This window comes from Myxine glutinosa, chromosome 5, assembly GCF_964187855.1.
Source record: "Myxine glutinosa chromosome 5, kmMyxGlut1.1, whole genome shotgun sequence".
Classification (NCBI taxonomy): Eukaryota; Metazoa; Chordata; class Myxini; order Myxiniformes; family Myxinidae; genus Myxine; species Myxine glutinosa.
The window spans coordinates 93,815,437-93,827,934 of NC_136265.1; the positions used below are offsets into that span (position 1 = coordinate 93,815,437).

Here is a 12,498-nt window from a genome sequence, read left to right on the forward strand (position 1 = left end):
TGTTGAAGGCTCGGAGTTCTCTCGCCTCTCGAAGTGTCAAGTGGAACTCTGACCGAAACATGAACACCTGTAGTGAATATAGTGCTTTTGCCATCCATCTGGCTCTGTGCATTGCTCCTGGAGCCATGATCCGGATTCCACGAGGTGGGATTCCTCCCATGTAGATGACAGTCAGTTCTAGGAGTTCACGATAATCATCTCGTGGCTGCTGATCTTTCAAACACACAAGAACGTTTTTGCTTCCAACACAGTGTCTACAGATCCCATTGAAGCCTTCCTCTCTGAGAATTGATCGTGAAGAAACTTCCTGTCCTCGGGGTTGGTGATTATGGCCTCCGAATCTGCATGCCTAAGATCAAACGTCTTCTCCAAGGAGGCCTTGAAGGATGCTTCCTTTTTCTCTTGGGTCGCACCACCCCGCTTTGCACCTTTTTGGAGGCTCCTCCATTCTTCATATAGCCTCTCCAAACGATGGATGCAGTGCTGCTTCGTCGTTGTAGGTAGGTGAGCTTTTTCCCAGAACTTCACAACCTCTTCAATGGTGAGGGTTGCACTCTCCCGGGCAGTGCGATTCTCCTTCTTCAGGTGATGGAAAAACAGGACAAGAGATTGATGCACAGTCGGGAGCTTGGCACCTTTGATGGCATCTCCAGAAGTGGACCCAATGAGATACACATTATCCTGAGCCCGAGTTTTCAATGAAACACTGGTACTAGCACATGCCATATCTGCAAAATAAGCAAGAATGTGGGTAAAATCCTGTTAATTCTTACTCCACAGGGTCACTCTCTACAAAAGAGCCACAGTCAATAAGTTAGGCCTACATATTACACACTAAAAAAGCGTACCCCTGACCCCGGGAACCTGTACAAAACATGCATGAAAATTGCCCAGATAGTGATCATAGGAAGTCTCAAAACTGTATGTATAATATATTGTATATATATAATGTATAATGTGTATTTATGTATATTTATTATTTAATGTATATTTACTATATATTTATTTTTAATATTATATTTAATGTATATATATAATTATGTATTTATTTTGTGTATATACAGCCCAAAAAATGGGAATTCCTATTTTTGCATGGGGGAAAATTCATCACTGATGTGGCACCCCTAAATATTATTGGATTCCATTCAAATTTGGTGTGGTTTCCTTTGACACCAAAAGGAACAACAATAGACCATGTCCCGGAGAAAATCTGCATTTTGATTTTTTCAAGCCCACCCTAGTGTATATGTGTGTGTGTGTGTGTGTGTGTGTGTGTGTGTGTGTGTGTGTGTGTATATGTGTGTGTATATATATATATATATATATGTGTGTGTACGTGTGTTTGTGTGTGTATATGTGTGTATGTGTGTGTGGGTGTGCACGCACATGCATTCACATGTTATCAGAAGTCAATACATTGTGTAGATTACATCATGTGTGCATCTGATAAATTGGCAGTCACCATTTTGTGAAACTGAATGTGCAGGTGCAGCATCTAACTCAATATGTCGAAATGTCACACACGTCCATGCCCGTGGGATTCCCACGGGTGACCCCACTAGTTTACAATAATAATATGCTTCTACAACTACAACTACTACTACTGCTACTACTACTACTACTGCTACTACTACTACTACTACTGCTACTGCTACTACTACTAACAAGAAAGAGCAATTGTTTTAATGTTAGTCTTTTGTGTTAAATTAAATATCGCGGCCAAACCACGTGACCGATGACGTCGTCATTATATATTTTTTCTCCACCAATTTATCCTGAGATGACACTCGATAAATTTCATCTTGATTGGATGAAGTTTTCTACTTGTCGAAATATGACGTCATAATGGAGGCACCGATGACATCATCATTAACATGTGTTATTACTCATGGAGAGTTATTTACAATGAGCCAAGTCTCAATTTTTTATATGCAGCGCTTTCGGAGATAGCTGCAAAGTTTTTTGGTTTTTCCAAGATGGCGCCCGCACTACATGACCTATGATGTCATACTTATCATTAAAAAATTCTGCAGGAGGAGGCGCACCTATGGTGAAAATTTCCTGTCAATCATACCAATGGCTGTAGAGAAAATCAAATTTATTCTGTGCGGCAAACAGACAGACAGATAGACAAAGAGACTCATGCAATACCCTCTCCTCTGGCGAGGGTTATAATAAAAAATGCAAACACATTAATAATGCACTTTCGAAGCATTTCTATACAAACCCAAAGCAAACATCCATCTTCCTCTGCGGAGCAGGCAGGATACTGGTCCCAGGCCGTGCCCCTTTCAGCTGCCAGTGAATGATCAAGAGTTATTCACCCAGGAGGGTGGAGCAATGATTTCATCAGGTGCCGGTGACAACTCTCGATTGCTCAAGAGCCTGTCTCGACTCCATCCGATAAGTGGCATGACAAACCAGATATGGAAAATGATGATACCTGGGAAATTTTAACTCCGCATTATTTGGCAGTGGTATTATAACTAGTGTCTGGACGATTGTCCTGCCTTGGGATGATGTTCATTTGGTGTATAACACTTGGTTCTTGGTTTTGTAGCATTGTTGGAAATCCGGCTTTGCTACTGATGCAGATAAGACCAATAATTTTAATAATGTATTCATTGTGCCGGGATTAACTTGGCTACTCTTCCTGAAAGACAACATGGCATCCCAAATGTCCACTAACTAATGCTGGCAGATGGGACATTTCGGTTAATATTCTTCCGAGGGATGGCACACACATTGACAAATTCACTGCAAGCGACAAACCAGGATGGCAGTTTGCACATGCGTCGAGATTTGAACTCAGACAAGGAGGTAGCTAAAAGATGTGTGTGCATACTCCGAAGGTATCTTGCAAGTCCAGTCCTTCAATAAAATTAGTGATCAACAAATTATTTTTTCAAACCGCTCCTGAGCTTTTCTCCACTTGCTGACTCTTTTTCTCCTTTCCACTCCCCTTATTAAATGGTCACTTTGGCCGATCATACAGTCACTGTCTTAGCTTTTGCCTATTCATTCCAATCTCTGCATTTGTCAATCTGTTAACCTGCCATTCTCTCTCGTATTTAGTTTTCCATGAGGGTTGACATTTGAGAGAAAAAGAAAATCAACTAGTCACATTGGAACGTAATTGCATGTAATTTGCCAATAAATGCATTGTGGTGGAAAACCTCTATTTTGCCTTCCCACCCTTTCTGACATTTTTCTTGCAATCACTTCTGTTGGTTTTGATTTTGGGTGGTTGAGAAATTCCCAATGAAGTTGTGGTCAAGAAGGAAGCATCTCATAACATCGAGGCAGTTTCTAGAGAACATAATGCTTTGATATCGCAATGTTTTGACAACACAATATTCTGATGGGGAAATGTTTTATTTTCTCCCTTCAACGAAGATCTTAAATCAGTGATTTTAATGCAATATTTACGTATTTATTTTGAGAGTGTGGAACCAGCTGTGCATGTGACACAAAACTGCCTGCATTTAATAAAAGTTACTTTTTCCAGATTTATTTGTGAAAGTGGAAGTGAAAACTGAGCACGACATTGATGCCCACCTGGATCTTCCAGAACCAAATGACTCTGAAGCTTCTTTCTTCAAGAACCATCCCCATGAAGGTTTCTGTCAATGTCTATACATTTTGATTTTGAAAGTTTGATGATGAATTCTCGCGTTCACGAAACAAAACCCTGTGTTATGATTTAATTGCTTGAAGAAATAACCACAATGGAACCACCCTTTAGAGGCCATTTTTCCCCGCAGAGCAGGGGTTGGCCTTTTTCGGGCGCCGTGGTCCCCTTTTTGAAGCAATGTTTTATGGCCGGATGCCCTTCCTGCCGCCAACCCTGTTGGTCGCCTTTTGCGACACACAGGGAATTACCAGTCAACTGGTACTCAATTTGCCGACATCGGAAGGATGACAGGCAATATAAACTATCAAAGATAGTTTATGAAATAGAATCTATCAAAGATAATGAAATTGTAATTACTAGGGCATGCCCGTACTATATATATATCTAAAATTATATCCCCCCCTCTATTTACATGAAATGGTTTGGTCCATGAAATGTTTTGGTCCATTCGCAACGCCAAAGCGAACGGCGAACGCTTTACATGAAATGGTTTGGTCCATGAAATGTTTTGGTTCATTCGCAACGCCAAAGCGAACGGCGAACGGCTTGCGAGTACAGTGACAATCCCCCCCCCCCCCCTCTATTTACATGAAATGGTTTTTATTAGTTTTAAAACATAGTTTAACGCCAACATAGCGCCAACATAGTTTGCAAACGTGAAATAAATGAATACGCTCTCAAATGTGCCATCCGAGGCAGAGTGTGTTCGCCACGTTCGGCACACGCGATAGCTCGCTGCTCTCTGATTGGTTGAATCGTTTTTTGGACATAGCTCGGTAAGTAATTGTCCGATTAATATGAAACCTTGAAAAGGCACATCCTCGGGTCCCCAGCAATATACCTGGCAAGTTTAAAGTATATCGGACCCGTGGTTGTCGAGAAACAGCGGTCACAGACAAACAAACAAACAAACACACAGAGATTACTGGAATTATAGATAGATTTCAAAATGATAATTTATCATTATCCCAACAATAATATACCTTGTTGTATCTTGGTATCTTATTGAGCTTTAATTGCACACTTTTTATTGATTTACTAGTAAAAAGCCCGTCAAAAATTATGGGTTGGAATAGTTTATTTGACGGTGCAGTCTCTTGAGCATGCCAAAGTCTGAAGTTTTGGCCTTGTATCAGGTGTGCTTATGTCTTTTTTTTATTTATTCGACATCCTTCTGACGTAAATGAACACGAGTTTTACTTTGTGCACGTTGCACATCACGTTGGGAAAATTTCACCTCCCTGCGCCTTGTATTTTTTGCTATTTGAAAAAAGACGCTTCTGTACACCGCCCTTGAGGCTCGATTTGCAAGCCACTGTCTGCAATTCCAAAAGAAGAGACATCATTACTCTTTTATGGAAAATGTTTTTCAAGTTTGTTTTCTGCTCAAAAAGAGTCAGTCGTGAAAACATATTTATGTTAAAAGTTGGCCTTTAAAACCTACCCTCATGAAGGGGGACATACATCTTCACAAACACACAAACTGACATTGTAGTTTATATGTCAGAAGATTTTACATGTTTACACATGACCTCGGCTCATGGAAAAGTGAGGCAATAGAGAGAAAAAATGCCCCTCGTGGGAGAAACCGTTTCGTATAACATTAGTAATTCCTTCATATTTGTTTCGTCAAAGCGTGATGAACTATTCATGCAATAGACATGCTTGAAGAGCAATTGTTCATTAACTATTCTATTCATGCAATACATGCAAAAAATTAACTATTCTATTCATGCAATACATGCAAAACATTAACTATTCTATTCATGCAATACATGCAAAACATTAACTATTCTATTCATGCAATACATGCAAAACATTAACTATTCATGCAATAGACATGCGCTGTGTCATCATGTCGCCCCGCCGTTACGGCGTTGGTGTTAGGTAACAGACTGCGCGAACGTTTTAGGAACAACAGACCTTGCGCAGAAGTCAGTCGTTCCCTCTCACCAAACAACCCAAAGTCCAGTGGCAGGCCGAGGCCCGACAACCGGAAGGGAAGTGTGGTGCAGCGGCTGGCCGGATACACAGGGAATACCCGTAGTGCACCGCCCTTATTTTACAGCATACCACAGGTGCTGCAGGTTAATGCAGTGACTCGCTGTCGTTGTTCCAGTAAGACCGGACATCCGCCAAACGAGCTCATCATTCATCCCAGCGAGCTGGTACTCAATTTGCCGACCTCGGAAGGATGACAGGCTGAGTCAACCCCCTTGGCGTTAATTCAGCGATCGACCGGGATTCGAACTCAGGATCCTAAGATTCCAAGCCGGCACCCTAACCGCTAAGTCAACACCAGGGCTTAAAATTTTGTTTTAGTGCATATGCACTAAAATTTTGTCTGCGCTGCGAAGTGTGTATGTAATAGATAGATGTTTGTCTTCATTGCCATGCTGTTTTTGTCAAAAAACCACCATTCCTTACAACCCATTTTGTGTCCCTTCCTTTGTTTTGTTTCAATGTTCTCTCTTCATGGTGGTTGTACCCCCCAACGCAAGCCAGGGGCCAAATCTTCCCTGCTGCCTGGATTCGTCAGGGCACCGTGGCCCTTTTCCTCTTGTCTCGCTCTTTCTCTCTCTTTCGCTAAATCTGTCGTGGCCCCGACTTCTTGAAGGCGGTGGGTACACCATCCTGGATGTGGGGGATCTCTGGGAGATCAATCGGCTGTCTTTGTGCCACGGGCTTGTTCAAGAGAACTGTCTGGGGCTATACAATAACAACAACAACCCATTTTATGTCCTTTCCTTTGTTTTGTTCAAATGCTCTCTTTTAAAGCGCACACCTTGCAGCGTGGGTCTGGTGGGAGATTGAGATGGGTTCTGTTAAATAATAATAGTCCTTTATTTTAGACACATTCCATACATAAATAATCACTTATAGATGTGGTGCAGTGTTTTCATACAGTATAGTAATTTGCGGGGGATGACGTATTACACAGCTGGCGGGACATGCCGCGAAGTTAAGTTTATAGTGTGAATGGTGGGACATGACACGCAGCTCGCTTATTGCATGGCTAAATATTTTTTATGTGGCCGCGAAAAGCCACGAAAACACGAACCACACAGCCGCAAAGCACACACCTAGAAGTAGATCATACTCCCGGCTCATGGAAGATATGTTTTTTTGCATACGTCCAGCTGCTTTGTGTGTGGCTGGTGGAAGATATGTTTTAGAACTGTTATGCTTGTGGTTTGTGTAAAAAAAAAAAAAATTATTGCGCCCACGAAAATCTGCAAATACTCAGTTGGGGAGAAACACAGGGCAGGGTCTTGAATGTAGAAGCAGGTCCCAATTTATCAATCTCTAAATTGTGAAATTGGCCCTCTTTCTCTTCCTTTCTAAAAACAACGTTTAACTGTTGCCCAACCTAACAAAATATCTGCTGAAGTGATTAAGGTTATGTCCAACTTGAGGAAATTACCTTGTCTCTGGCCTGTTGCATGCAAACCAAAATTGAATAATACATAAAACATTAAGCGTTTTCTGAAAGGTAATCAATGGAAATGTGGACTCGACCAAAAACAAGCCAGGATTGATTGGTAGGAGCGAGGGAGGCCGAGTTGGGAGAACAGAACCATGAGCCTAAACTCTAAAGCAATACATATCCCCCCACTTCCAAAATCGACTGAAACAAGTATTAAATAATTTAATAACATCGATTGATTTAATCCATAACAAAATATTGTTACAGACGCGGTTGTGGATGTTGGTTTACCGAGCGGTTTGGTATGACCGCGTCTGCACAGTTTACCCGATTATACTCGAACGTTGGCCGAGTCGCGCTATGCTAAATCAATTACGGAAAGGACACAACGGCTGGATTAAATGACACGACACCAGGGGTACAGTTCTCAAGACCTCCGGAGGAGGTTATAATAGTTTGGAGCGTTAGATTACAAGGACAAGAGAGACAGCATAGGAAGGTAGGCACTTACATACGGTCTTATAGTAACCCCGACAGACGACAGATAAACGGGACAAGACTGACTCACACCGGGATTGATGGCAAGGAAGGGCAGGTAGTCGAGGCTCAAGGTGCACCTTGGCGCAGGGGCAGAATCGACCCGGTCCGGTCCAGAGATGCGGGAGGTCTCGTCGCGCTGGAGGTGGCGTCTGTTTCTCCTTCGTGGCTGAGGCGCATCTGACGTCACGTCCGGTCAGTCGCTGCGTATATCCGGCGGGGGGTGACACGCCCTCGGCTCGTTAGCTCCGCCCCAGATGGAATCGGCCCGTTGCTTCTTATTGGATGCTGGGGGTTACCGGGCTCCGCCCTTGACGAGGGGCCGACAGTCAGCCCCTTCGTGGTAACCCCGCCGGAGCACATGGGCATGGCGGCTAACCAAGCCGGAGTGAGGACGCACACTCCCCGCGCGCCGTTGTTGAAGTTGTTGTTTCATGGGGAAGATGGGAGGAGGTATAGGGAGGTCCTAAACTCACTACTGGTGCCATACAATCACATTCTGGTGCAACGAAGAGTCAGAATTAATGGAAACGAGTCCTTAACTGACATAGACTAAGAATAACTAGCAAGATGTCCGAAAGTTGTCTACGTGAGATGCGGTGGACCTGGGCACGACATTTAATGGGGGAAAAAGGGGAAGGTCGGTTCTACAGAGTGTTATTTACAGGCAATGGGACTAGGGAATGGGGGATTGGGGATAGTTGGGGGGTATTGGGGAAATAGGGGAATATTTACAAGCGGATATGGATGGAGGCCAAATCCCATATCCGCAACAATATGTAAAACGTTAAGCATTTTATTATTTTTAAAAAGCCCCTGATAATCCAATCGACATTTCTGCACGAGATGTGGAAATCCAAATGGTGGACTGAACCAAAACCAACGATTGGGTTGGGGCGGGGGGATAGAATGTACGAAGGGCCAAATTTTATTATATCGATGGATTTAATCCATACCAAGATAACACAACATGTAAAACATTAAGCATTTTATTATTTTAAAAAATTGGATGCAGAATAAAATTTTAAAACATATAAAACGTTTTTCATGAAACGTTTTATTTTATGAAACGTTTTATTTTATGAAACGTTTTTTGAAAATAAATCGAACATAAATGTGGACTCACCCAAAATAGTCTGCATTCTTACCTGGCGAGGGTCTGCAATCTGATTGCTCTTTTTAGTTATTGCCCTACGCCCGTGTAGCGAAATGCAGGTTTAAGTAATTGTTCATGTCCGTCCATGTGTGTGTTCACAGACATAAGTTTATGATTGAGGAAAAACTTGATTTACATGGAATGTTATATTTTGAACACAAATTGGAACAACATGAATCGGAAAACAATTTAACAGTACATTGTCTCTGAATTCGTTCAGATCACACATGTGCAGAGAGGAGTGAGATAACAGTTTTACTCTGTCTATCTGTCTGTCTGGCGGTCAAACAAAATTGAAATCGTTCCAAACAGGAAACTTACTGTTTTTAAGGATGTCATTAAGTATATTGCACATCAGACAGGAAAAATAAATGTAACATGTTAGAATGGAGTTAGAAATGAAATGTTAGAAATGTTAGATGTTAGAAATGTATGATGTTCAATATGAGTTTATTTATGTTGAGTTTATTATGTTGAGACATGTTAGAAATGTTAGAGATTAGTTTCGGGAACTGGGTGGTGTGCTGACGAGGAGGGGAGTGTCGTTGAAGCTGAAGGGAAAGGTGTATGCTGCATGTGTGAGAAGTGTTGTGATTTATGGGAGCGAGACATGGGTAATGAATGTAGAGCAGCAACAAAGGCTGGAAAGGGTGGAAATGCGAATGGTTCGGTGCGGAGTATCGTTGAGAGAGAGGAAGACAAATGATGAATTGCGAAAGATGATGGGAATAGAGCCTGTGATTGATGCTGTGAAGAGAAACAGTTTGAGATGGTTTGGTCATGTGTTGAGGAAGGATGAAAGTGACTGGTTGAGAAGAGTGATGGAAATGAATGGAGAAGGAAGTAGAGGACGGTGAAGACCGAGACAGACTTGGCTAAAGATGGTCGAAGAAGAAATGCGGGCAAGGCGGTTAACAAGGGGAGATGCAGAAAATAGGGCAAAATGGAGAAGATTGTCATGGGGACCGCAAGGCTAACCCCCGCTCTTGCAGGGAAAATGGCCTTAAAATGCCTGTTGTTGTTGTTGTTGTTGTTAGAGTGGAGTGGTATAATAGACGCTGCCTCAACGGTGGTAAATTCCGGAATGTTGTTATGACTTTTACAATCTTTATTTTATTTAAATTATTGAATTATATACTTAGTTGTGAGGTGTTTGTGGGGAGGATGAAAAAAAAGGAGGGAGGTTAAGAGTAGGGGTCGAAAAGTTATTTGGTGGGGAATGTGTCGAAGTATGTCGCTGGAGAGCACAAGGAGAGGGTGAGGGCCAGGTATGAGCAACTTAGCGAAGAAGCAGAAAGTTTGGAGAAGGAGTGGAGGTACGGAGAGGTATTTCATGGAATTGCAGAAGTGTTGTGTGGAAGGACGTCAGGAAAGGGTGCATCGTTGAGGGATAGAAACCAGGTATGGAGAAAGAAGGAAGTAGCGAAGGACGGTTGGTAAAAAGAAGGGGGATTGGAAGAAGATAGAGGGAGGCATCCGGGATGTGGGTTTGCTGAACCTGTATGGGCAGAAGAAGAAAGCAGCAAGGAGAGCTGTGGATAAGGCGAGGATTTTTTTTTTTTTTTTTTTGTATACTGAATCGAGCCTCGTGAAAGAGCTAACATTTACTTCACAAACAAATCAACCAGACAAACAAAATACCCAAAAAGAGGGAGCGGAAGACAAGATGGGGAGAGAAGGGGAAGCACACAAACAACATCCGAGAGCAGGGAGATGTGTGGAAGGGAGAGGGCCCGGGGGGAGGAGGCATGGGAAGGGGGGGGGGAGGGAGAAGTATAAAACACAAGGACACCAAGGACTTCCTGGACAGAAGTTCGTATTTCAAAAAAGTGGAATTGGGGTGAAATTAGCGGGGGTAGAAAAGATCAAGGTTTTGGATGGGGGAAGATAAGAAATGGTGGTGAACAGCTGTTTTAAAGACTTGGAGGGTGGAGTGGGATTGAAGAGAGTGAGGGAGTTTGTTCCAGAGGTGGGAGAAAAGAGGAATGAAGGAGTGAAGGTGAGCAGAGAGTCTTGATTTTGGCAGTTTAACCATAAGAGGGTTGCAGGCAGATCTTGTGCGACCTGTAGGAATATTTGCGGGACAGAGCCCAGAGAGAGCTGGGGGGGCAAGGCCAGAGAGGAGTCGGTAGAAGACGGAAAGACCACCAACCTGCCTGCGGTGAGTGAGTGAGAGGCCCTTGGAGTTAGCTTCATCGCGGGAGATTCCAATGATTCTGAATGCTTTGGTTTCAACAGCGTGAAGGCGATTTAGGTGTGAGGCAGGAGCACCAGCCCAGAGGGGAGAGCAGTATTCCATTGAGCTGCGGATGAAAGCCTTGTATGTAGTGAGGAGCTCAGGTGTGCCAAGGAAGGACTTCGCACAACGGAGGATGCCCAGTCGGCGACTGGCTTTGGAGGCCAGATTTGAAATGTGGTTTTCCCAGGAAAGATCATGGCAGATAGTGAGACCCAAAAGCTTGAGTGACAGAACTTCTTGGAGAGGATTATTCAGAAAGTGGATGGGAGGGTTGTCCAGTCAGTCTTTTCGGAGAGACATCGTAAGAGTGTGAGATTTGTCAGGATTGAAAGACATGTTCCACTTGTTTGCCCAGTCTGTGATTTTGTCAAGGTCTGCAGAGAGTGAGGAGGCTGCAGACTGCCGATCTGAGGGATGAAGAATGGAGCGACAGAGAGTAGAGTCGTCAGCAAAGAGATAGAGAGGATTTTCAAGAGAGTCAGAGAGATCATTGATGAAGACCAGAAAAAGCACAGGGCCCAGAACACTGCCTTGGGGAACTCCAGCCTGAACAGGAATGATATGGAAGAGGACGTGTACAACAAGTTGGAAGATGATGATGGGAGGAAGATGATCTATAAATTGACTCGTGATAGTGATGAGGATAGCAAGGACATGAAGGAGTGGGGGCGGTGATTAAGGATAGAGGAGGGAGGCTAGTGACAGAGAGGGCCACAGTATTGAAGGTGTGGGAAGGATAATTCAAACAGCTGTTGAATCGCAAAGGAAGCATTGGCGAGCGGGAGCTACCGAGTTATGTGGAGGGGAAAGTGGAGTTGTTGGAGATCACGGAAGAGGAAGTGCAGACGGCATTGAAGAGGACGAAGAAGGGAAGAGCGCCAGGCATTGATGAGGTGTGTAAAGAGATGATAATTGCAGAGGGAGAAGTCGGAGTCAGGTGGATGAAAAGGTTGTTGAATGTACGAGAGATGGCCCAATTCCAGAGGAGTGGAGGACAGTATTAATTGTGCCGATATGGAAGGGGAAGGGAGACTTTCAGGATCCCGGGAAGTACAGGAGCATTACACTCCTTAGTCATGTTACGAAGATGGTGGAGAGGGTTCTGGATGGGAGGATAAGGAAGTGTGTGGAGAAGGAGATTGGAGAATGGGATGTTTGAGCTGAGACAGCTGGTGGAGAAGAGGTTGGAGATGCAAGACGAGAGTACATTGGAATTTGTGAATGGAGACGACCTACGATAATGTCCTGAGAGAGATGGATATGCATGCCTTCACCAGAAGTTAGGTTGATGAAAGGGATGTACAAGGGAACAAAGGGAAGACTTTTGTTGTTCCTCGTATGTCAGAGAGGTTCAGTGTGAACATCGGTTTGAGGCAGGGAAGGTGCTGTCAGCCCACTCCTGTTTATTATGGTGATGGTGATGTGGCTGGTGTCGTGGATGGAATCAATATCCACTCTTGGTCGAATACGAAGTGTTTTAATAGCTTGGCGAGATTTATCGGAGA

The 12,498-nt window shown here is 43.5% G+C and overlaps 1 protein-coding gene across 4 annotated transcripts in view; it reads left to right on the forward strand.

Annotated features, from left to right (window-relative positions):
- LOC137427336 (uncharacterized) overlaps positions 1-12,498 on the forward strand; it is a 111,995-nt gene that overhangs the window by 33,181 nt on the left and 66,316 nt on the right. For all 4 annotated transcript variants that reach the window (XM_078777125.1, XM_068116771.2, XM_078777124.1 and 1 more), the window contains one exon: positions 3,509-3,619. In XM_078777125.1, coding sequence (XP_078633251.1) covers positions 3,509-3,619 — 111 coding nt within the window. The remainder of the gene's footprint in view (positions 1-3,508; positions 3,620-12,498) is intronic.